At 34.2% G+C, this 26472-nt stretch overlaps 1 protein-coding gene across 7 annotated transcripts in view; it reads right to left on the reverse strand.

Moving 5' to 3' along the window:
* LOC118187008 (adenylate cyclase type 2-like) overlaps positions 1-26472 on the reverse strand; it is a 153541-nt gene that overhangs the window by 76827 nt on the left and 50242 nt on the right. For 6 of the 7 annotated variants that reach the window (XR_015043518.1, XR_015043519.1, XR_015043520.1 and 3 more), the window contains 4 exons: positions 25471-25582; positions 13632-13759; positions 11490-11648; positions 2749-2893 (listed from right to left, as the gene is read on the reverse strand). Coding sequence is in view for 3 of the 7 variants with exons in the window: in XM_035357191.2 (XP_035213082.2) it covers positions 2749-2893; positions 11490-11648; positions 13632-13759; positions 25471-25582 (544 nt within the window). In the remaining 4 variants the exon portion in view is untranslated. The remainder of the gene's footprint in view (positions 1-2748; positions 2894-11489; positions 11649-13631; positions 13760-25470; positions 25583-26472) is intronic. The other variant, XM_085825433.1, reaches the window with a different exon arrangement.

The following is a 26472-nucleotide window of genomic DNA, read 5'->3' on the forward strand; positions in this document are numbered from 1 at the left end:
GTAGGAAGTCGATGTCACCACCCTGGTTGATCTTGGTCGAGAAGAGCATACCCTTGTAGTCTAGTAACCTTGGTTTATTCTTTACAAAACGATAAAAGAAAAATAACACCAATCTGAAGTTCATTACAAAATTCAACTTCATATCAGAGTTGGTTTCAGAAAGCTGTACATTTTGCTAGAATTTGGTAAAAAATTTATTTTTAATAAAAATTTATTTTTAATAAAAATTTTTTACACTTTGTGCACATCCGAGACAAATTCTTTTCTTGCAAAACTTGTCGTGTAGACTTTGAGTATGCTAAGGTCTTTTGTCGACTAACAAAAAAAAAAAAAAAAAAAAAAAGGCAGAGCCTGTACCAGACGAAAACTCTGCCCATTCTGGAAAAAATTTCAAGCGAAATATATATTTATTATTTGCATTATCTTTTCTCCGGATAATAAATCTGGAAACACAGTAATGTGGCAAGGCTTTGTATGTGACTTTCAAAAGTATTTTCATGTTATTAACGTCATTTGCATATATTATTATTTTAGCCCAAAAGAGCTATTAGTTATGACACATGATTTTACATTAATTGTCTTTAAATGTTGTCCACTGTAAATGCGTTGTTCCATTTTTCATCCTAATCTGTTGGCATTTGACAAAATGTAACATAATTATCTTTCATATTATCTGACTATGGATTAACAAACTAAGCTATTTGAAAGTAATAGATGCAATAAGAATATAATTTTCTTACTTTTTAAATGGAATGGAATATAAATTCATTTAATTCATGCTATACCTAAAAAAATATAATAAAGACGTGTATAGAATTTCATTACGTATTTTTTCACTTTTCAACTACACAGAAGTTATATCACGTTTGCGAGTTAATCTAAATGTATATTAATTTAATATCACATAAAAAGGTTCACCATTCCACTTCGGTGATCTCTACTGACAAACCATAGTAAACTTTAAAAAACTCATTTTGGGCGACAGTTAAAATTTGGAAATATTCATTTTTTTTCACCAAAATTGCAATAAGTTTACTTTTGTTAACTTTCAGCAGGTTTAAAGATTAGTTTTCAGTTAGCATATACAAGAAATTAGAGGGTCGAAGATGAAGATAAGAAGAAACGAGAGATAATATCAATATTCATAGACGTTTAGGAAGTTTTAGAACAGACTAAAACTTTTTCCTGTTCTTAAACTGAAAGGAAGCCCGATGGATTAAACAATTTCTGTCGCGAAAAGTCTGTTTCAGCTGAAGATGATTCAGCCAAAAGGCAAAAAATAATATATGACGGTTTTACTAAAATGTAGCATTTTTTAATATAGTACATTCACGTTGAAAATAATAAATGTAATCTGTTTAAAATGCGCTATCTATTTGCATTGTGTAAGTGTTTCCCAGCTTAATCGCTTTCCCGAATTCATCGTTTTTTCCCTCTGTCCTGTAAAAAATGGGAAGTCAAGAATCTACTCTACTCAAAGCAGGATTAGATTAACCCGCGGATATTATGTTGAATTCATATCTGAAAAAAACAATTTTTGAACGCATTCACTCGGGTGCGCAGAAATAATTTAGTTCGATGTACCCGAGTTAACTCAATTAAGTACACTAAGAGGTTAAGAAATCTTTCAGTCATGCATTATATTTATAGAAATTAAGAAAACCTTAAACGATTATAAATCAACTAATAATCCTGATTCCTTTGAGCAGTATATGAAAAAAAAAAACAAGTCCTAAGAAATGAATAACAGTCTGTTCTTTTAACCAGTTAACTGTGATTGACGAGTATACTCGTTATGGAGAAGCGACACGATTTTGTGTATTGACGAGTATACTCGTCATGCGTATATTATGTTAATGAAATGGAAAGATAAGAGGGAGGTTTATTTAGTAAGTACTGTACATAATGACAACGTAATAGAAACAGAGAAAAGAAAAATAATAACAAAGAAACCGGAGCTAGTGATTGATTATAATAAAAAAATGGGTGGAGTGGATATGAACGATGGAATTATCATAGCGTACTCCACAGCAAGAAAACGACCTAAAAAGTACTACAAAAAGATATTTCTCTATTTCTTAGATGTTATGTGTCTGAATGCATTCATATTATATAAAAAAAAATAATGGAACATTATCGCGTATCAACTTTTTGCTCAAATTTATTGAAGACACTTTTGCGTCGTATCCAACTAAAAGAACTAAATCGACACAAACTCGGCCATTTAGACCTAATATAAGCCAATTAGGCGGGAATCATGTTCCGGATTATATACTCGGAACATCGGAAGAAAACAACCCTACGCGAAGGTGTTCGCATTGCTACAAATGTAAGATCACGAAGGAATCGCGTTACTGGTGTTCGATTTGCAAAGTCCCATTGTGTATAGTACCCTGTTTCTTTGAATATCACTCCATAGCAGGAATTTAAATTCTTACTTTTATATGTATAATATTTAATTTAATTTATTGCGTTTTTAGTTTAATATGTATGTATTATATGCTTATGTCAACCAAATAAGTAAATATTAGTAATAAAGTTTTCAATTTTATAAAACAAACCCATCTTTTTCATCCAATATCTTACCAGCCCAACTTACTCTGTGATTGACGAATATACTCGTCATGGTTCGATTCTGGCGACATAAAACGGTGCGCGCTCTGAAACGAGAGCGCCACAGTTAACTGGTTAATATCGCTTACCCTTCCATAACACACAGCAACAGGTATTACAAGAATAATAAAGTACCTTTCCTGTATTGAAGGGTCTTATGAGGAATGTCTCAATCTGCTCTTTCTGCAAATATGGATCTCGTAAGTGCCCATTTCCTGGTCTGATGTCGTACCCATCGTCCAATAAATTAATTCTCGTCTTCTTCGTAATATGAACCTGGCTAGGAAACAAGACCAATCTTTATCTTGCCTTTTTCTGCCAAAAATGAAAAATACTTCTTCAAAATGCGATAAAACAATGAAGAATCGTTATAGTATGGCTTCATTAGTCTGCGTGATTTGCAGTGCCCAGACATGAAGTGATAAAGACACGATGTCAAATTACAAAATATTTCTTTTTGAAAATTAATAATGATGCAACAAAATGCACATTTTTCTTTTAATTAACTAATTTTAATGTTACTTTAACTGATAAATGTAATATCTGATTAGTAGACTTCATCGCATGTACTACATTGGTATGGAAAAACTAATGACAAGGCGGATAATTTAGCATAAAAACAAGGCAAAAGAATGGAACCAGAAAACGTCAGGAGATAGACTTGGGATCAGCGCAGAATTGTAAATATGGACCAATGGTATATGCACGTGCGCATATGTGTGATATAATTTAGAGGGAGGAGTGTCGGAATGATATAAAGCTCAAGGGCGGTGCACGCTGAGCAATTCGATGAAAGTTATTACACAGTGCACAGTGACTTCAAGAACGTCTACTTGTTGGTACTATGTGTTATGGCCAACAAACTATCCAGGAGACATCATCTGGATGACTTTACTGACGTCAGATCATTGGGAAATTGAATGAAAGTCATTGTGATCAATATAGCTGAGGAGTCGGGATCACTCACAGCATCATTTTACGAATCTCGAGAACATTTTAAACGGCAGGAATACCTGTTCGAGAGTTCAAAAATGGTCGTTCAATGGCGGTGGACCGATCAATATATTGTCTTTCTGAAGAGACGAAATAGTCGGCAGGCAGCGTAAGATACAGCAATGCACGTACAATAGACTACTGAATATCTGATATCCTGTTTACCGTTACCAGAAGACTGCACCAACGGAGAACGACCAGTACGGTATGTGCCGTTAACGCCTAGTTACCAGAGACGCTGGTTTCTGTGTCGCAGGAGCACAGAAACTGGGCACAATAGAAGTGGGGTCGACTGGTGTTTAATCCCTTAAGGACCAGCGCCGGGAGAACGAAGCGCAGTCATGGGATCGGACCCTCTGAAATGGATAATTACCACCGGCTCGCGCATTTTCAGCAGCCTAATTTTACAAACAAAATCGTATAAAAAGTATAAAAACAGCATTTTGATATTATCACTTCAATTTTTGATGCTGCGTATTTAATTAACTTGTTTTTAATGTGTATTAATATAAAGAATATCACATTAATAGAAATAAATCAAACAGGCAAAATACTAAAATCATAACTATACACACAGAAATAGTAAATACTATAAACATGAAAAAAAATTCAAAAAATACGATATTAAAAAAAAAAAAAAGAAAGAAAGAAAGAAAGAAAGGGGGGAAAAAACTAAACAAGAATTACCTGTAGGTAATTAAATTCTAGTTTAAAAATTCTGCTTGTGTGAGAAATAATTCAAAACAAGGATCGACACACAGTCCTACATTGCATATTTCGCACTCAAAACACGTTGTTTGCTTTCGCCTTTCCTTGGTTTTAGCGCATACAACGCATCTTCTCCTACCTTTATTACGGCCCACCAACGGCCGAGCGGTAAAATCGCTAAACACTGGTAGTTCGGTTTGAGGTTCGAATTCCGCGAACGGGCTTGCTGCATGGGCGTTTTTGTGATTTTCCCCATGTGTAACGTGTATACGAGCCAATTTCCCTTAGAAAGTCCTCCACGAAGGCATCCAGCCCTAGTGTGCTTTGTCATAATTAAGTAAACCGAAACCGAAACCTACCTTTATTACCTCCTCCGTCAATATAAATTTTCGGAAACTGTCTTCCAGTTAGACGGAAAGGTGGAGTGTCCGGTGATTTTGGACAAGTTTTTAGGTAAGGTCTCTTAGCCATGGCTAACGGAATGAAACTGAATATAATCCCAACACATATCACAAAACTTCAAAAGAAACTCAGAAATATTTAATTCTCAAACACTGTGTGACATCAGGTTTATATTAGAAAACTTCCTGTTTTTCTAAATCGAAAATAGCGTCCACGATTACCGGAAAGTGATGAAGGAAACACCTCCACTGGCGGGATATCCGTTACTTATCATGTCAATCTATACATTATATATAATTACATTATATGTAAAGTAAATACATTATATACAAAAATATAATGCCTGTTTCATTATAGTATATAGTGACCATTCAAGGCATTATATATTAAATCGAATAACAAAACCAAAACGCTGGCTCTTTCCTGAGAAATGCGAGACGCGTCGAGAAAGGCTGATAGTCTTTCCCCTTCTGTAATAATGTTGTAATGTTACTTTTTAATTAACCAAGAAAGCTTATGTTAAGTTTCAAAATAAATAGAAAAACAAACAAATAAATAAATAAAAAAGAAAGTCCTATCGAAATAAACAAAAAAGCCCTTTAATTCACAGGCGCACTTATAAAGAGCCGTGATTTCCAGTTTATTTATTTCAATAAATCTCTCAAAACCAGAAGCACAAAACAGAAACTAATGCCAATACAAGAAGATCAAATGCCGTATGAATCAATCCATGTGAAAACGATTACCACTTAGCTCCATTTACTGGCTTTTAAAAATTCAAATAAATCGTTTCGTTTAAATGTCATGTATACGCGACGCTGGGTTCCTAGGAGCAGAATCGTTGGGTCGCGTGTACGGGACGCTGGGCTGGTAGGAGTGGAATCGTTGCGTCGCGTATACGCGACGCTGGTCCTGAACGGGTTAAGGATGAGATCCGATTTAATCTGATGAGCGACTCTAGACCTGTATACATCTGGTGACAGAAGGATAAACAGTCACCCCTCCAACATCATTGAAAGGGATCGCGAGATGCCGGGGTTCTTGTTTGGGGTGTTATCATGCTTGGTAAAAGTACTGAGCTCCGCATTTCCCAAGTAGTGTCCGCTATTGAAATGACGTTCTTTCGAATCATGTATATCTGTTTAGAGGTACTGTGGGCTCGGACCTTTTCTTTATGAAAGTCAACGCTTTATGGAAGCCAACGTACGACTTATCGTACGGTAGTTATCCCAAAGCTCTTGAAAAGGGAAGACATTGAACGACCGGATTGATCTGCGAGATCTCCGAATCTAAATTCCATAGAAGACGTGTGGGTTCAAGAGACGTTTTGCAGCACATAACTAGCAACCCAGCAACGATTCCACAGCTAAAATTCGTGCTGAGAGAAATGAGGAGCGATGTCTCAACAACTCCTTGACTCCTCAGCATAGGCAGGCACTGTAATTCCTGTATCGCAGTCAGGATTGATTACATCCCCTTTAACGACTGGATTTTCCTTGCAAGGCGCCTGTCATATAGGCGTTTTTTTCTTTTCCTTACTTGTGCTTGGAGCTTCTTTTCTTTAAACTGTTTTTTTATCTTTTTGATTCCTTGCTCAGAGGATTTTGTTCACTTGTCTTATATTTCCATATCTTGGCGATTTTTATTGCATAATTTAGGTCGATGTGAAACATTTTTCGCACAGCGTTACATTCAAAAAACATCCCGTTCGTAAATTTTGCATACCAATGTATTACAACTCTACCTATCCATACTTATGAATACTAAATCCATATATGAATAAATATTATGTTCCTAACAACTGGGCAGTTCCCTCGGGGATGGTCTCCTGTTCTCTTCCCCTGCCATAAAGCCTCTCGAGAAGACTTTCGGCTCTCCAGTATTTTAAGTGCCGCCATGTCGCACAGACACTATACAGTTATAAACATGTAAGTCAACAGTGCTAACCATTATACTTATTAGGCGAGCAATTAAGTAACTTACTTAAATTTAAACTGCTGTTAAGTATTATAACAATTCAATCCGCATTTCTGTGGGTTGTTTAATTGCTGTATATGAGAACAAATGAAGACATCTGAAATGAAGAGACAGTATTCACTTATATAACTTTGTAAGAAATATTCGCTAAATTTTAGGACAATAAAATACCCAACGATTAAAGGCACGAAATTTTGGCAGTTCTACCCAGCTTCGTGCCTGGGTAGTTAAACATATTGGTTGCATGAGATTTTGTGGTTTTCCTCGAGTTGTAACACAAATACGAGGCAATTTCTGAGAATCCTATTCGAAGGCCTTCTTTCCTATAGCTTTGGAATGTTCAACCAGGATCTAATAATAAATATGTAGTAACATTGCAGCGGCATCGCCAAACAAGCCCCAAACAGCAGAGCAAACCGCCAATGGGCGAAAGACAGTCTAAACCTGTATGGCAACCTTACAGGCTGACGGAGTGGGACGAGGTTCTTTCCAGCAGCTTGACCGGAATGTGTGAACCCCGGTATCCGTGTCTGTGTTGGGTTCTGTCTTTTTCAGGCTCTTAGAGTGTATCCAACTCTGGCAACTATGTTGTTTTTCGTTATTAAATTTGATTAGTAATTGCTATATGTCTATTTTAATTAAGACTGCTGTTTGTCTAGTTAATGCTGTCGATACTCTCTTAGGCACGTGTTACCCACACGTACCTCAACATGTTAACGCAGAAAAGCCAAAATTCTATAGAAAAGACAGAATAGTTTCCAAAGGCAACATAACATAAATTAATCGCTGTTGCAACCATAAGACGTAGCTAAATTTTAAGAATACTTACAAGCCGCAGCTTTTAAAAAAATCCCCCCCCCTCGGAGTTTATAGGTCGATCATGGGTCTGTGGGATATACCAAGTAATAAAGGTGATGCTATTAGTTTCTTACAAGAGTATAATGTATTTTCGAGTAACCGTTAATGTTCCACTTTGCACTAAATCATTTTATTTGAATCAATAGCGCATGGCGATGTTCGAAGGATATGGAATCGGTGGAAATGCGAGTCGACAACTTTTCAACAAGTAGATTACAATTTGTTACTGTCATCAGATTTATCAACTGCTGGTCTAAGGAAATGATATCAATAAAATATTACATGGAAGATTTCAAGATAGCTGATACTATTGTTATAGATTGGAACACAATAATTTGACAGAATATGCGTCTACGAGACGCAGTGATAGAGAAATGAAAACGCGGAACAAGAAACATAGGGATGCAGTAAGACACATTTTGAAGTCGTACTTAGCAGGAAGTTGTAGTTTGAGTAAAAACAATTCGTAGCTGTTTTAGAAGTGATTACCAAATATTTTCCACTAGAAGTAAGAAAAACTAATCGTATTACCGCCAAAGTTGGCCACATATGGGTTTTCCGTTAAAACTTAACTACCAATAAGTATTTAAATTTTAAGGTCAGTTTTTCTAATGCAAATCTGTCTCGTGGAATTTGGAGTCATCAATGGCCGAATGGTTTAAAACCCCTGAGTACTAATATTTTAGTCCTGACTTGAGTCCCAGCAAACGAACTGGATGTAGGAATTATTTTTATGCTTTCTTATAACATAAATATGAGACATTTTACCTTTGAAAGATTTCCACCAAGAAACGCCTTTCAGACAGCCCTTCATAGTATTTAAATTATAAAAATATTTCCTGTAATTCAAACAAACAAACAAACAACTCGTAAAACTTTGGGTAAATGTATTTTAACCAAGCACGTTTTCAATATGTTATTCTTACCAGTTCCTTCAATATAAAGATGTTTGAATTTGCTTTTTTTTTCTTTATCTTGCATCAGTTAACTTAAAAGGAATTCCCAGCATTTGGATTTGCATTTGAAAGTTTCAGCTTGAAGAGACATGTATTAAAATGGAGCAAAATAAGAATTTGTTCATTTAAAATATTCCGATTGTTGTTATATTTATTATTGATACTCATAAATGCATTTTCTAACCTTTGCATCTCTTTCATCTGTGATATATATCCGTTTTTTATAAATTTCTCTTTAACCGAATTTTATGCATATGTAACCGTTCGTATCTCATAGAAACAAAAATATTTACATAGAAGGAAAAGGCATTTTTACTTTACTGAATGTACATGCGGATATGTGTTAGAACCTTTCTTAATCCTGCTGAATAAATAATACTGCATAATGCCACATATAAATCACTTGTTTCACCCATTTTGCAAAGCGAAGAATATTGGTTATTACATTTTAAAGGGCGTTAGATTATTATACTAAAAATCCCTAATTGAATATTGCTTAGCTATTCATTTTTGCTAATCCATTTAATCATTAATAGTATAAGTTAATGGCCACCCACAGCTCGAGATGAACTTTGCTTTCTGAGGAGATGGATATCTTAATGAGGATATATATGTTCAACGCCGATTTTGATTAATCTTCTCAAAAAAAACCTGACCACTTTCAGAGATGGTCACATATGGGGTTCCAATATGACTGTGCGTCTACCCATGGTGGCGTATAATGTATCTACCAGCATTAAATAAAAACAAAAAGATGGTGAGTTTTTGAAGTAAATTCATATGTTTGTGAAATTTTAGGATATATATAGGCATTTATTGCAGTGTTTAATACCGACAATACAATATAGACATCAGTGAACCTTGGAAAAAATGTCCTCTAAATGTCCTTGGATGCACTGTTCGAGGAGATGCGCAAAAGTTTCCCAGACTTCTCTTAACATGTCCTGTGGAAGAGCATCGGACTTTACAGCCATACTTGTGCTTGCTGTTGCGCTCTACTATTGGAATCATACTATATCCTCCAACTATACTCCCCACATTTCCACAATTCCCATTGGTAGATAAGATATGCGCAGTATTATATACACACTTTACATCAAATTCTATTAAAGCTTCACCAAATTAGGTTAGGTATGTTATTTTAAAAAATATCATATTTAAAAAATAACATACCTAACCGAGTCTACCCGAGACAGCTATCTGTATGAGGCCTCAAATTTCTGTAGGTTCGGACTTCCTCTTTATGACCGACAACGCTATGACTCATTGTACAATAGCTGTCGCAAAGCTTTTGGGGAGTGATTATATTCAATCCATGGATTCAATGCTTGACAGCACGTGAACAGATGCCAGCAACGCTTTCGTAGTTGAAATTATTTGAGTTTCAAAGCTTCAAAAGCTCCCTGACAACCTTGTACTCAGCATGGACAGACGTTGTGATTTCTGCATCTCAGTCAGGGGTGATCATATCCCCTCTAAAGAGTGGATTTTTTTGCCAAGCACCTGTCACATTGACGTTTCTGTCTTCTCCCCAGATGCGCTATGAGCTAGCTTTTCAATAAAGTGTATTTTTATCTTTTTTATTCCTTCTTCGGATGGTTTTTGCCATTTATCAAATCTCTTCTTATCTTGGGGATCTTATGGTATGATTTGGACCCATGTAGAACACTTCTGCACGAAATTACATTCGAAAATCCATCTCATCCTTAAATTTTGCACTTATGTATTTGCACAAATGTATTCTTATAATTGTGGTGCCAAGATTATTGATAAATCACCAACGTGCGTCGAAAATCATCGCCAAGGGACCGACAATCCTAAATATTATTTCTTAGAACTTTTTCCTTTCGAAAAGAGCTCTGAGTAGGCCACGTGTTATCATTGTATTTCTATCTCAGTTTCTAATATTTTTCCAAAATAATTAAACATTATTAAATTTGCCGAGGAAGATACCGAGGACCGTTAGCCGTTTGGGGACAATTTTGACATATATTAGCAAATTATCGATAATGTTGGCGGCCATAATATTACAGAAGTATCAGATTTCATTCATAAGTTCACAATTCTTTCGCGTAATATATTTAGAATATTAATAAATCTAAATCACTGAAAAACATCAAATTTGTTAGGGTAACTTCAATTAAAAATAATTTGTCTAAAATTCTGTAATCACAACAACATGACAGTCCTGGTGCACTTTGTTATAATTATTTAAGCAATGAAAGATGAAAATAAATTAGTTTGCAAAAGAAATGGTTAGACAAAAGGAAAAATATAACTACGAGAAAAAACGGCATATTGCACTGCATTGTTCACCTGAAATTCATTCCGAGGTTTTGCCAAGAACTTAAAAAAAGAGAAGAAAAAGAAAGGGAAAAAAGAATTCCATAAATTTAGAATTTTTAGAATTTGTTTTAAGTTCTCTTAAAACAAATTCTAAATTGCTAACTTGTATTGTCTTAGTACCCTATTGAAATGTGATGGTATGAGTAGCCTTGTAATTCAATAAAAATATCTTCACGCTATATTTTTTATGAAGCACATTATAAAAGTTTTCTCTCTTAAATCACGTATCCTTAGTCACGAAATCATAAAAAAATGCGAGAAAACTTAAGCAAGTGAATATGATAATATATTAAAACTAAAAGCACCTTTTTAATGCAAATATTTATTATTTTTAGCAATATTTAAATTTTTTCTATTGTAAAAAATTCCATTGTTAGACAGGAAAAACTTCATAACATAATAAACCAAACGAAATAATAAAAAATACATTCAGAAATAACAAAAAGATAGTTCGTGATGTTCGAATAACATCCAGACATGAAACCGGATATTCATGACATGGATTTCACGAGCACTTTTTTTTTTTTTTTTTTTTTTTTACCTTTTTTATTCCGCTATTTATGATACCATGTTGTAAAGCCCTGCTATTACACGGCAAACCTGCAATCACGAATTAAACTTATTTTTAATACGTACCCTGGTACACCTGCTTGTTCCATGTGACTCGCAATAGTAACGTCTTTAGACCAGATATCGAACTGCCATTTTCGGAGTCCCAGCAAGCCTCCAAATATATTACCTGTATGAATACCAATCCTCATATCTACATTGATGCAACGTTTTTCACGAACACTTCTGGAAAATATTAATTGTAAAATACGAATATACTACTTTAACTTACTCATGCTGAACATTAAAAATTTTTATAAATTTAGGTAATCATGATTTTCACACTTACATCTTGATAGTTCAGACTCTGGAATATTCATCAGTGACGTAGCTAGAGGGAGGCGGTATGCCCCGTGTGGCGGATTTTTAGAGGTAGCACTTTTTGAGTGAAACATTATTTTATAGGAGTTGTTCAGAGAGATCATCGAGATAAGTGAAGAATAATCAGATTCTAAAATTGCCGTACAGAATTAAATTGAGAAGAAAATAGTATACAAGGTGAATCTGATCAGGTGGACAAACTTTAGGGGGTGATAGAAGACTAAAGCAACATTTTTCATAGAATTATGGTAGGAAACCAAGCGGTGAGAAGTGAAAAGGTAGTTTTCCACTGTCATATTTAAAGAATTAACACAAGAATGAGAGGAGATACTTCAGAAGACATTTTAACAGAACATACTCATAGAAATTGCTCAAAAGACCGTCTGCCAGCTGTAATGCAGGCTTCACACCTACAAGATAGGGATTGATGCACATTTGCGAAAAGACCAGGCATTTCCCGAAAATCGCCGGCAACAACGGCGATCCTGGCGACTAGATTCATATCAGTTTGAAATGACCACTCGTAGATTACGCTTTTCATATGGTCCCACAGGAAAAAGTTCAAACACAAGAGATCCGGTGATCTTGGTGGCTAAGCTATAGGACCATCTCTACCAATCCATCGCCCTGTAAATTTCGTGGTTCGTATAACCAGCAATACTCTCGGCAATCCACGGTAGAAAATGCCGTTGGGTTTCAGTTTCAGTTCTGATGTTAAGCCGCGAGTAGCTTGCAAATTTGCTCGCTTTTTTCCGGCTGTCGCAACATAAGGTGCTACTACGAGCGATGCAGTGAGTTGAATGCTCAGGGTGTGTCCGGAGGACAAACTAGGAGTTGGAAGGGTCGGGACCAATAGTCACATGTGACGTGGCAAGGCATCGGGTTGGCTGTCCAAGACGAAGTATCTAAAATATAACATGCAAAAATAATGCTGTTGGGTGGTAAGACCGACCCTTTTTATATCATTTAATTACAATGCCATCTAGCGGTTCGCCGTTTGTGTTCCGATCATATATTCTATGATGAATATTGCTGGTACAGCTGACTTGTATCGCCCACTTGTTCAGATTCACCCTGTACATAAAGTATTCAAAGAAATCACGACAGAATTTCAAAAGGTAAATATTTTTGTTCCATCGAAACTTTTGAATGCAAATTACGAATATCAACTCAATAATGATCATGGTAACATCCACAAGGGAGAATTTCTCGTCAAGAATGGAATATTTCAGAGTTTTATTTCCATTATTGCTAGTGAAATAGAAACAGGAAAGCGGAACAGTAGTCCTTTTGAATTTTTGCAGTTTATTCTAAACTACGATTTCCAGAACACAGCTGCAAATATTGTAATGCTAGTGCGAACTTTGATCGCAATTGCTGTAAGTGTTGCAAATTGTGATAAGCATTTTCTAAATAAATATCATTTGAGAAGTATTAAAGGATTGAAAATTTCTATTTTGTATTTAAGAAATCTTTCTGTGCTGTCTACAATCAAACAGACTTTACAATGTCACTCATGGGTTTGTAAATAGAAAAAAAAAAAGAAGCAAAATGATAATATAATTTTAAAAAAGTTGGAAATTAAGTTTTTCTTCAAATTAAAGCATAGAGTTTAACTTTATTTCCATACAAGACGTTTCGCCAGTTTTTGTAGTTATTTGTTTGTATATGAAGAACAACGGCAAATTCAGGAACCGCCCCACGGTAAATTCATGGGCCGCCCCGAGCAACTAGCCCAGGCGGCCCATGAGTAATAAGCCTGCGATAATTCTAGCTATGCCACTGGTACTCATTTTCAACCAATTTTACTTGCAAAAGCTGGGAAGTTCATATGAAAAGTATAATTACCTAATTATATCGATCATTTCAAGGCCGGTCACTACGCAATTATCCGCATGCCTAGGGTTTCTGTATGGTACTCCACTGACACAATAGTAACAGTCGCCAAGCAACTTGATTCTCATACAGCCATTGTTCTGGAGAACGGAAAAATAGATTGCGTTTAAAAATTAAGTGCATTAACTATAATATTTTCACTTGTGCTTAACACGTTCGCTGCCATGTGCGAGAATACTCGTAGTTGCCAAATTTAGTTTACTTGATAGCTTATTAATCACCATACCTAAATCATAGAGTATTGCCTTAGCAAATACATAGGGGTTTTAGGTTTTAGGCATAGGAGTTTACGTTTACGGGTTTGGTGTAGAGGAGGGGACTAAAATGGCACACTAAAATGGGTCATTTATTTTTTAAAACTTAGACACAATAATTAAATGTTTAGAACGTAAAGCGACTGGGGAATTTTTCACTTGGAAAATGTTAAAAATGGACTGTCCAAAGTCTTGTTCAGTGACTCTGTCAGATTAAAGGTCCATTATGCACTAACGGAACATTGCTGCCAAGAAAAATGCTGTAGCTTGAATGCTGTGCTTAACCTAAGCCTAATAATTGCAATTTTCCGTATCTTAGGCATGCGTCAACCGGCTCAAATCCCCTTTCAAAACTGGTCGCTCTACTTCGGTCAGACGGAGCAACTGAGTTAGCGTACGTTTCTTGGATTGGTTTTGGTTTATTTAATTATGGCAAAGCACTCGAGGGATATCTACTTAAGGAAAGGGATGCCATCGAGGAAGTCTTTCTGAGGAAAGCTGGCTCCTATATACGTTACGCATGAGGAAAAACACGAATGCCATGCAGCTCATTCGCCGGAATTCGAACCCCGGATCGAACTTCCATTGTTGAGCGACATTACCGCTCGGCGCTGGTGGGCGTACGTTTCTTGAAAGCAATGTTTCGTTGGTGTTAACGGCCTTAATAGGAAATAACTTATCGTACGTATATGAATTTCGCCCTGAATGCTCAGAAAGGGTAAGTATTGTTCATCTAATTCCAGGTTAACTAGCAATTGGGAGGGACCAAAAATACTATTTCGGTACTTTTCCGTTTTGCCGGCGCAAGCGATAAAGTCGCCAATAATGGTACAACCGATGCCAAACGGAATATTCTCGCTGGTAACCTTTTACGCCTCATTCAAATAGTTCAGTTTTATGTCTAAGGCCATTTTCGGCAATTAAATCAATTAGGATGCAATCACAGCGCTTACCCGAAGCCGAAAATATAGAAAAGGTAAAGTCAAGGGTTAAATTCATCAATTCTAATGAGAATGCATTAGCGAAGTAAAGCACTGCAGTTTTACATAATTTCTGAGTAAGCTATTCGTAATACTTTCAAAACATTTCAAATAATGAATGCAAGGGAAACAAAAATGGATGAAAAACTTATACAAATTGCAAACACAAACTGAATACCCTGAAGAAAAAATCAAGGGGACACAGTTTAACGAAAGACCAACCTTCAGCTGGAAAAACTATGTACAACAGAGGAAGGAGGAAATTATGCGAATATTTATATAGTACGTAACGCTAAAACTGCTACGGGGAAAAATACACGAGGAAATACGGTATATCAAAGGGCAGATAGCTGAGAGGTGATTCATAGAAAAACTAACACAAAGTTTTTAGTATAGCTAAGAAACGAACCAACAGAAATCATTGTAGAAGTTTTTTTTTTTTTTTTTTTTTTCTCCTGATCACGAATAAGTATATGTACACTGCTCAAAAAAAAAAAAAAAAAAAAAAAAAAAAAAATGGGACAGTTCTATATCTCCCGATCTACTGGGCCGATTGACAAAATTCAAATTGCGTTCTTCATGTCTCGAAAGCGCGACTTAGGATATATATTAGATTTATATATAGCACTATTCTAACATAGGTATTTTGACACAAAATCGGACTTTTTCTGAAATAACATACCAATTTTTTTACATATTTCGATTCTACGACTCAAATTACGCCAAAATATGAAATTTTGTAAAATTTGGAGCGAAATTTACGGAGAAATTCACAAATTTATGTTGGCACTTTTTTGTCAGTTTGCGCCAAGAATACTTCACTTGGCGAACTTCTTAATATATGGCAACCTAGTTTCCTTAGGAAAAAAAGTCACCATCGTTCTTTTTTTCCAAATAATATTCTTTATATTATATTTTTAATTATAACTTATTATTTTAAGTAATTTTTTCTTTTTCGAATTTCATTTTAATTGTTTAAGTTGCACTTTTTTTTTTTTTTTTTTTTTTTTTTCGAATAACTGTTTTAAAAATTTCTATTTACCTATTCGAACTGCGTAAATAAAGGTGCAGCGTTTATTTTTTTTCAAATAGTTTTCTTTATATATATTTTTCGTCATAGCTATTATTTTAGGTCATTTTTAAATTTTTATACTATTATTTTAATTGTTTGTGTTGCATTGTCTCTTCAGATAATTGTTTTAAAATTTTCTATTTATTCCTTCGAACTGAGCATTTTAAATATATTTATTAATATCAGTTTTCCAGAATTTGATTTTATTTATTTGAACTGCGTTTTTTTTTTCGGAAGAATACTTAACCCATAACCAGAATTAGTAACCCAGACTACGATGCGTTTGAAAACTGCATACTATATTAAAAGAGAAAATACAGTAAAGCACAGTTTTACACGCCTTTCAATGTTCCGTTCAGAAAAAATATATATAAATAAGAGAGATGTATAACCGATATTTTAAATTAGGATGACTTGCATACACTGCTTTAAACAGTTTTATCATTGTGCCCATTGCTTTACACAATTTTATCCTACATTTGGTTTCTTAAAATGTTATTCATATTTTAGACAAATATTTTATTTTTGAAATCGCAAGAATCAAATATCATAAGATTGAAAAGTTTTAAATTTAAAAAAATACGAATACTAAATTTTACGAAAAAATTTATTTTTCTTCTCTGTTTCTTTAAGCATTCTGAAAGTATATTGAAAAGTATCCAACTTTTCGAAACATTTTGGTATTTCTGACAATCATTTTAAATAAAGTTATTGCCTTCCATTTCATAAAGGCCCACAAACGGCCGAGCGGTAAAGTTGCTGAACACTGGTAGTTCACTCCGGGGTTCGAACCCCGGTAAACGGGCTGGTTGCATGGGCGTTTTCGTGGATTTTCTCATGTGTACCGCGTATGACAGCTGGTTTCCCTTAGAAAGTTCTTCACGAAGTATTTCGTCAGAGCCTTTATCAGTCTTTAGAGGCTAAACATTTTGAAGCTATGAGATGAAAGGAAAGACTGGTTTCATCAAAAGGTTTTGGTTCATTTTATTATGACAAAGCACACTACGGCTAGCTGCCTAAGGGGAGGGATGCCTTCCTGGAGGACTTTCTAAGTGAAACTGGCTCGCATACACGTTACACATGGGGAAAACCACGAAAACGCCCATGCAGCCAGCCCGTTTGCGGCATTCGAACCGCGGGACCGAACTACCAGTGTTCAGCGACTTTACCGCTCGGCCGCTGTTTCATCAGGAAGGGAAAAAAAACATCTTTAAGTGACATCCACATACATCACTGGATAAACTCCTGAATCTTCAAATAATTCGACTGAGGAAATCATGGGATTCACCATTTATGATACGATATGATGTTTTATAACGTAATTTACACAACCATATAGTTTAAAACCAGTCGCTCTTCACTTTAATCTGCAATGATATCGTTTTGTCTTTTCTGTTAACACAAGCTCAATTGATGGTATTTGCTGGTGTACTCGTCCAAGTTCTCTTTGAACACCTAAATTCTTTGAAGTATCCTGAAAGTATATTCGAAAGCGTCCAACTTTTTGAACATCTTGGTATGTCTGACAGCCAAATTTCCTTGCAAATTTTTGCTTACTTTTCTCCCTAATTTTCTTCTTTCCTTCTACAGTTATTTTCAATGCTCACACAAGAAAATTAAGATTTTTCGACTGCTAGACTTCCATACATTTTGCATTCTTGTCAATTTTTTAAAATATCAATTATATGAATTGCGTTTCAGCTAAAGACAGCTTTTCATTTTCTAGTCATTTTAGCTATAAATAAAGTTTAAAGCGAAGTCCAAAGGATAAATATTTTAATTAAAAGATTTTTGCTAAATGACAAAGAAATAAAACAATCCAGCAGGGTTTATTCTGTACCACAGAGTAACCCGATTCTTATATCGGCTGAAACAATCTAAATCATATTAAAGATCATGTTTTTTTATACAATCTATAACGCGAGAGAAAAATTAGCTTCTTAAAACATGCTTTCTAATAGAATTAATATAAAAATTTATATTTATATATATATTTTTTAAAGTTGGGACTTGAACCAAACTGTCAGACTTTTAAAGCTTATTTTACATGGTGGTTATTATTAAAGTTCCACTTTGAAATGGTCATAAAAGGAAAACTACCGGACCAAATGTTATCAAACTTGGGAATCGTGTAAAGGAGGTTATGAGAATTTATTTTCGGCGAAAAAAAAAAAAGAGTTCAAAAACTCACCATCAGGGGAAAAATGGCGCTGTATACAATATTGTTAAATGAAATAAGACACGAAAACATCTGTTTAAAATGTGTTTAATATTTTCCGAAACGTGTTACAAAGCATGTTCAATGTAGCGTCCAGCATTTTCCGAAAGCAAGTTAAATCATGTTACTGCATTCTCAACAGCAGCTCTTAGCATATCAGGTTTGGTTTTGGTTTGGTTTATTAGATTACGGCAAAGCACTCGAGCGCTATCTGCCTTAAGGGAGGGATGCCTTCGTGGAGGACTTTTTAAGGGAAACTGGCTCGTATACACGTTACACATAGCATATCAGGAGGAATGTTATCAGTGTATCACATTTTTCATTTCTGCCAAATTGTTTAGATTATCACCATAAACAGTGCTTTTGAGATAACCTCATAGACAAAAGTCACAGAGGTTGAGGTCTGGTGGGAAGAGGGGAAGTGTTGGCCTATAAGACCTTCATTCGTGAAATGTTGCCTAAGTAACTATGCGACACTCTTGAGGTGGTGCCCAGCCCTGCATAAAAATCGTAGTATCTAAAATGCCACGTTACTGCAGTTCATGTATCACGAAACATTTTAATATTGGCTCTAAGTGAGCTGCAATCGCAGTGGTCCAGCTGTCGACTGCTCTTCAGAAAAAAATGGTTGTTATAAAACTAGCTGTCATTCAACAGTAAACGGTGTGAAATAACTGTTATGCAATCGAATTCAGTAGGAAAATGCAATGGAACTAGATAGATAACATGAGAGATTTCTTTGGCCCAAATCGATTAAAAGCGTTTTGAATCAGTATCTTCATGTTTTAGTACCGAATTCAGGCTTAAAAAATTACAAATTAGCGATCTGTAAGAAAACGATTTCCAGATTGTACGCACTTGTGAGAGTGATTTGCGATCTCACATTTTCTAATCGCTAATTCGTGGTTTTCACGGACGAAATTTTCACTTACAGGGATGGCGCACTCGACATTTATCCAATTTAACGTCTTTAAATGGTAATTTGCCTACTTCAAAGTTTCTTAAGGGTATACAACATATTAAACACGTTTAACAAAAGGTTAAGTTAGATTCCGACCCATATTTCGTTTAACAATATTGCATACAGCGCCATTTCCCCCCTGGTGGTGAGGTTTCGAACTTCCTTTTTTTCGCGGAAAATAAACTCCCATGACCTCCTTTACACGATTTCCAAGTTTGATAACATTTGATCCAGTAGTTTTCCTTTTATGACCGTTTCAATGTGGAACTTTAATTATAACCACTCTATATATTATTAAATTTTAATTTGAAGCTATGCGTTATATGTATACCATGCGTAAAATTTTCGCTTTTATGGAAAAATAAAAAATCTAAGCAAATATAGTTAGTATAATGGACCAAAACTGAAAACATGTCCCCTCCCTCCGAAAATAAAATATTGAAATTTCGAACTTGAATTTACTGGGTTATCGAAATATTTAATTTGACTTATCTTCTAAGTCCTAGTTCCGACAACAATTCCGTCAAAAATTCCGAATTACTTAAGCTAAAGTAAAAGATTTAGTATATATTCACTGTATGTTAATAAAGTAATCAGAGTGTAGTAAAAATAGATTATAGAATTTACGCTGATGTAACTTTTTGTCTGACTGCACAGCATGTAATGGAAGAGAAGGTTTGTAGAGATCTGTTTTTGACATGCCTCTAAAAGTAGATGTCATATTAATTTTGTCTCTTCAATGTCAAAAAACTTTCCTTTGAGAGGCAACTTTAGTTTTTGAGAAAGAAAAAAAATCACAAGAAGACAAATTTGAAGAACATGCAGGACGATTGAATATACATACTTATTTTCCGAACACAAGCGGTTCTCCGACTGGTTATTGAATAATGAAAAGATGCATTGTCATGCAATACAAAACATTTGGAATACGTTTTCTGGCTGAATAACGTAAGATTAAAAGTCATCTGCTTAATTCACAACCATTTACAAGTCAACTACTCGGGCAATTGCAGAATCGTTTTGATCCTGAGCTTGTAAGACAAACCTAATATCACTGGATTTAAACACTTCTTTAATCTTCCGAGAACGTTCCTTCTTTAGCTCATATTCCAAGAATATTAAGTGAATACAATTATTGCCAAAGAAATTGAATACTCATTTGCACTACGGCTTGGTAGTTTACTAACGAGTTAACAAAACTTAAATTCTGCTTTTTGTGTCAAAGAATACAACAATATTTTAATTATTTACAAATAAAATATTAAATTGGAGATTTAATTGGAGCCTTATCAGTTGCCTAGCATTTGAAAAAGAAAAGATTGTTAAATACTAATTGTTTGCTGCTCAGTCTAACCCAGGCTGCATGGTTGGTTTTCGTAGCTTTTTAGGTTCTCTTTACAAAGATTCTCTATGAAAGCATCTTAATCAAATAGGTCCCATGTTCTTTCTATGTTCAAATAACCAACTAACCTAGTTTAAGCGCGATTTCCAAGTGAAGTTACTAGTAAAATCCGAATACTCATTAAAAATCATGTAGCTAGCCAATCGGGAGTAACATGAAAGATACGAAACCAATAATTGAAATGCTGTTACGGTACGTTGTTTCTTAACTTAGATGGTCATTCCTTAATTAAATAGCCCACCAACGGCCGAGCGGTAAAGACGATGAACACTGGTAGTTCAGTTCGAGTTTCGAATCCCGCGAACGGGCTGGCCGCATGGGCGGTTTCGTGGTTTTCCCCATGTGTAACGTGTATACGAGCCAGTTTCCCTTAGAAAGTCCTCCACGAAGGCATCCCTCCCTTTAGGCAGATAGCCCTCGTGTGCTTTGCCATAATTAAATAATCCAATCCAATCCTTAATTAAATATAATTGATTTGTAAATTCTACTAGAACTGACGGTAAGAATTGAAGTGGAAATAAGTAATATGGTGTGCAATCTTGATTAATATAAAATTTAAAATATTTGCATAGAAAAATGTTTGCATTCAGACAGAAAGTTTTTTGAAATATTTGCAATTACTTTATAAGAAGGATTTATTAATAACCGTAATAATTACTTATTATATTACTGATGATTAGGATTCAGTTCTTGACAATTACATTCTAAATTAGAATTTTAAGGATATAATGAAAATACGCTACGCACAAAAATACATTTTAGGAAAAAAATGAGTTGATTTTTTATGTTTTAAAACATCTTAAATTCATTTAGTAAACATCGTATCCTCGTTGTTTATTGAATCCAGAATGTTGGTGTCGTTTATATAATTATTCTTACTTGTCCACAGAATCTGCTGACTTATCCAGCCATTAAGTAGCTGCAGATCATTTCTACATAACCATTGAACTTCCATTAATTCAGTCTCTAGAGGGTTGTATGTTTATATCATAATTTGACTTTTATAAAAAATGATTATTCTAAATATTATGTTTCTATAAAAATATATTGTGCTTTAAAAATATGGATAATAGTATCAGCCGCTCTTTCAGCCACTTCAAAAGCAACAGTTTGTTTAGAAATAAATTATGCAGTTAATGTCATAAAATTCAAATAAATATCAAACGAAAATTCTCAGTTTTAGACAATTCGATTTAAACGAAGTAAAGTAGCAGACGATAAAACGCCGAAGGTAAAAATTTACTCTTTCAAAAACTTACTCTTAAATTTTTTAAAAAAAGAAAAGATACGAGAGAAATTTAAAAAAAAAAAATAGTTAAAAATTTTAATAATATCATCTATAATTTAAAAAAAAATAACCTTTCATATAGTATTAATAAATATTTATTACGCATCATTGAGGGAAAAAATGTCATATAATTAATTATCCGTAAAATTTTACTTGAAGATTAAGGTTAAAAATAGCTGTGGCAATTCAGTGTAACAAAAATCTATAGACCACATTTGGCGTTATTATTGCTCAAAAAAAAGGTGCCAAATTTCAAAACGCGAAATTATGTAAATTCGTGTATATCTTAGAAAATTTTGAATAAAAATGTCTAATTTTTTTGCAGATATGCTTAAAAATACACCTACTTTAAGATGATGGTAAAAATTGTATAGGTTATAATTCAAAATTTTTTTCGAAAAATCTATAGAAATTATTTAAAAATAGAAATTTAAAAAATAAAACGCAAAAAATGGGTAAATTTTATTTGGAATGAACCAAAATTTCGAAATGTGAGAGAAAAAATCAAAAAGGTTTAATAAAAAAAGAGATATTAATAAATATTTGCCAAATTCAATTAACATTGAGGAGCTAAAATTTTGAGAGCTAATATTTTAAAAACTATTCGTACGATTTTTACAAAACTTGGTATTCTGGCATAATTTGAGTCGTAGAATCGAAATATGTAAAAAAATTGGTATGTTATTTCAGAAAAAGTCCGATTTTGTGTCAAAATACCTATGTTAGAATAGTACTATATATAAATCTAATATATATCCTAAGTCGCGCTTTCGAGACATGAAAAACGTAGTTTGAATTTTGTCAATCGGCCCAGTAGAACGGGAGATATAGCACTGTCCCATTTTTTTTTTTTTTTTTTTTTTTTTTTTTTTTTTTTTTTTTTTTTTTTTTTTTGAGCAGTGTACCTCATCTTTTGCTATAGTTATCTACGTCCTCTATCAATGTGACCACATCCCTTCATATTCTTGCTAAACCAGACAAATATTCGTATCATCAATGTTTCTAGTCTTAACGCTAGTTCCTTAAATCTTCAAAAGTTAGCGAAAACGTCTTAGTAAGACAAATTTACACGATAAAAGGAAGTCCGGGCTACTCATATGGAGCAAAAATAATGCTGATAGTTTCTTAGAAGTTATACAATCATTAAAAGTTTTCTTTATTATTAATTTGGATTCGCAGCAACTTCGGCATATTGTTTTATTTTACTGTATCAGCTCCACATCAACTAGTTGTTTCATAATCTCGAACACAGAACAAGGTCGACAAAACCTTGGAAAGAATTTCTTTTCGGTTTCAGTTTGTGGATGCAAAGCAGTACGGGACTGACGAGGGACAAAGAATACTTCTGGCACATGAATGTGCATTCGACACAGAGTAAGGCAACTTTCTGAAAGTTTTTATCATATTTTTTATTCATTATTATTAAATCCCAAACCCCTTGCACTCAATTTTATTAATCACCGGGTAAAAGTATCAGAATTAAAAATGTTAAGTAGAATTATTAACGTAGTACCTGTAACCATTAAAACTGGGAGGGTACTTACGTATTATCGGTCGCCAAGCAGTTCCATTTTGTGCCAAATACAGATAAGCGCGATTTCACAACACAATCATAATATCTGCGCTTTCGTTTAATGTAAACCTGATTGATTTTCAGTAACACACCTTTTGTATTTATGAACAAGGCTATAATTTAACTGTTACTGCTGCATTTTTTCCTTGCATTTTGAAATGACTTAGTCGGAGGAGTGTAGAATCACATTTGTGATTGCACTCAGGTTCATTTACAGTTGATTGATAGAAAATTAACATATGTTTAATGGGAAGAACAGTTGGAATAGGTTTGTAATCATAGCGTTCTATACAAAGCTTGCGGTAAAATCGAAGAGCCTTTCAAAATAGTATTTAGAAATCCAGGAAATATTTTTAACGAAGCGAGTCAAATACTTCAGTTGCAGTGGCTATTTGGTGGATTGCCCTAAGAGACTGACGAGTGTTTTCTTGCAAGAGTTGCAGATAAGAGTACGGAGCAGTGTTGCCAGAAAATTTTCAACTAAAGTAACAAAAGTTGACTAAAAATGTAGCAAAAAAATCACAAATCAGGGAAGGCCCACCAGCGGCCGAGCGGTAAAGTCGCTGAACACTGGTAGTTCGGTCCGAGGTTCGAATCCCGCGAACGGGCTGGCTGCATGGGCGTTTTCGTGGTTTTCTCCATGTGTAACGTGTATACGAGCCAGTTTCCCTTAGAAAGTCCTCCACGAAAGGCATCCCTCCTCTTAGGCAGATAGCCCTAGTGTGCTTTGCCATAATTAAATACACCACCACACCACCACAAATCAGGGATTTTTGTGACGTCATAGTTACGCAGACTCACATGACCTTTGACGTCATCACAAATTTATCGTCTATTGTTTCTGTAAGTTAAGAGACTGTATTCGATTCTTAGTCTTTTTAATTACATGTCTTAGGTTCAACGACAATTTTAAAACTATATTGCTCATTTTCAATTGTTTAAATATCTTTTTCTTTTTTAATTAATTCTCATTTAATTTAGTTTCAATTTTTAAATGATGCAGATATCGATTCTTAAGAGATTTCTCACGTTTAGACTGTTAGCTCTTTTGTATTAAACTTTTTTTGTTGGCAATTAATTTTTTTTAATTGATTGTTTTTTTTTTTTTTTTTTTTTTTTTTTTTTGCTTAATAGTGAACATTTTTATTGAGAAATGCTTTTCAGTGAGTTTTTCCGTTCTGTGTGGGGGATCTGTTTCAGATTCTGATTACTTAAGAAAGCCTTGTTCTTTTACTGTTAAATTTATTTTTGTATTTTTGTTGCTATTTAAAATAACGGCGTTGCTTTGATTTTCAAGTCATTTCCATTGCCTAGTTCTTAGCAATATTACAATCAGGAGTATGAATTTAAATTATTTCTCTGTTTGAGTACCTAATATATGGCGTGCAAACTGCAAGTTCTTTGGTTCGATTCGTTATCACCTTAGAACTGGGAGGGGAGAACTGACTTAAAAAAAAAAAAAAAAAAATGCACGGGGGGACGAGGGAGGTCCCGAAGCAATTTTGTTTTCTTTCTTTTTACTTTTTTCACTTCCCTTAGCCTTTTTTCGTTATACCGGCATCAGGCTGCTCAGCCTTGAAAAGGAAAGCCCACAACTAAATAAGATTGAAAGATGTCAACTTCTGTTTAAATAAACTATTTTTTCACATAATTTTATATTTAATTGATAAATTTTTTTAAAATGAAAGCATTTTACGATAAATTAAAAAAAATCTTTGAAGTCGCAAAAAGTAGCATAAGAAAATGATGGATGTCGCAAAAATTTCGCAAATTGCAAATACTAAACTTTTAGTAGCACAAGTTTGTCAGAAGTCGCAAATTTTCGCAAAATCGCACGATCTGGTAACACTGGTGCGGCTCAGAACGATTAAACAATTTTGGGGGATCATCGCCAACTTTCCTGATTCGATATTAACCAAGTTTGACGGTCAACGAGATAATTTATTAATACCAAATTTAGATTAAACTTTGGTACGGCAATTTAAGTATAATTTTACAATAAAATCGCTAAAACAATAAAATAAAAATAAAATATGTACATACTTCTGCAGAATAATCGAACCGTCCAAAAAGGTCGTTCAGAGTTTCTACCAAATCAGATACCTTAAGGCTTGCACCCAAAAGCATAGAATTCACGATATCAGCATATAATACGCTATGGGAAAAAGTAATTTATTATTCTAAAATTCAACTCTTTAGTAGCAACTTTTAAAAACTAAAATGAGCTTACAATATATAAAGTAAATATTGATATACAAATAGTAACAGCTTTCATTACACATTCTAAACACCATAGAAAGGGTGTTTGCACGTTTTTAGAACGTTTTCGATAAAGAATTAAAAAAAAGAAAGCAAATGTTTTGAAATAAAAAAATTGTTAACAGCTCATTATTTGCAAGAGAAATATAGTCTGTTATTTTTTGATTTATCCTTCTTTCAAAATGTAGCGAGTAAATAACCTGTGGATGGAAGGATATGTATTTAATATTTCCGAAGCGACTCGAAACGAATACCGGAAAAAGGTTTATAATTTTCCTATTGTTTTTATATCGTTGTAAGATAAAATATGCTAGCTTAGAAATCAATTGCAAAGCTTTTAAATACGTTTGTAGGAGCAATAGATAAAATAATGAACAAATATTGTGGGGAAAGGCAACGACCATAGTTGATAACACACATTTATTACTATTTACAAATATAGATTACATTAGGATTACAATTAATGAAAATGGTATACGAGCGATCGAGCGACGTCTGCTCGGCTCGCCAGCTAATCCTCGTCTTCTCCCGAAGGCGGGAAACACATGCTGACGCAATGCATACGTCACACAGTAGGGGATTAGGGAATATCATGACATAACATTTCCCACAATATTTATAACTTAGAAAAGCTAAAAAACATAATGAGCACCAGATTTAGCCGACACATATGGCTCAAAGCAGAATAATTTGTTGAATCCTGTAAGATAAACGATTTAGCGGGAGGTAAATGGAAGCACATCGCGACCCTTAATGAAGCATCGGTTTAACCCTAAATGACTGCAA

The sequence above is a fragment of the Stegodyphus dumicola genome, chromosome 10, assembly GCF_044657685.1.
Source record: "Stegodyphus dumicola isolate Sdum_Otavi_A_Nest chromosome 10, ASM4465768v1".
NCBI classification, from domain to species: domain Eukaryota; kingdom Metazoa; phylum Arthropoda; class Arachnida; order Araneae; family Eresidae; genus Stegodyphus; species Stegodyphus dumicola.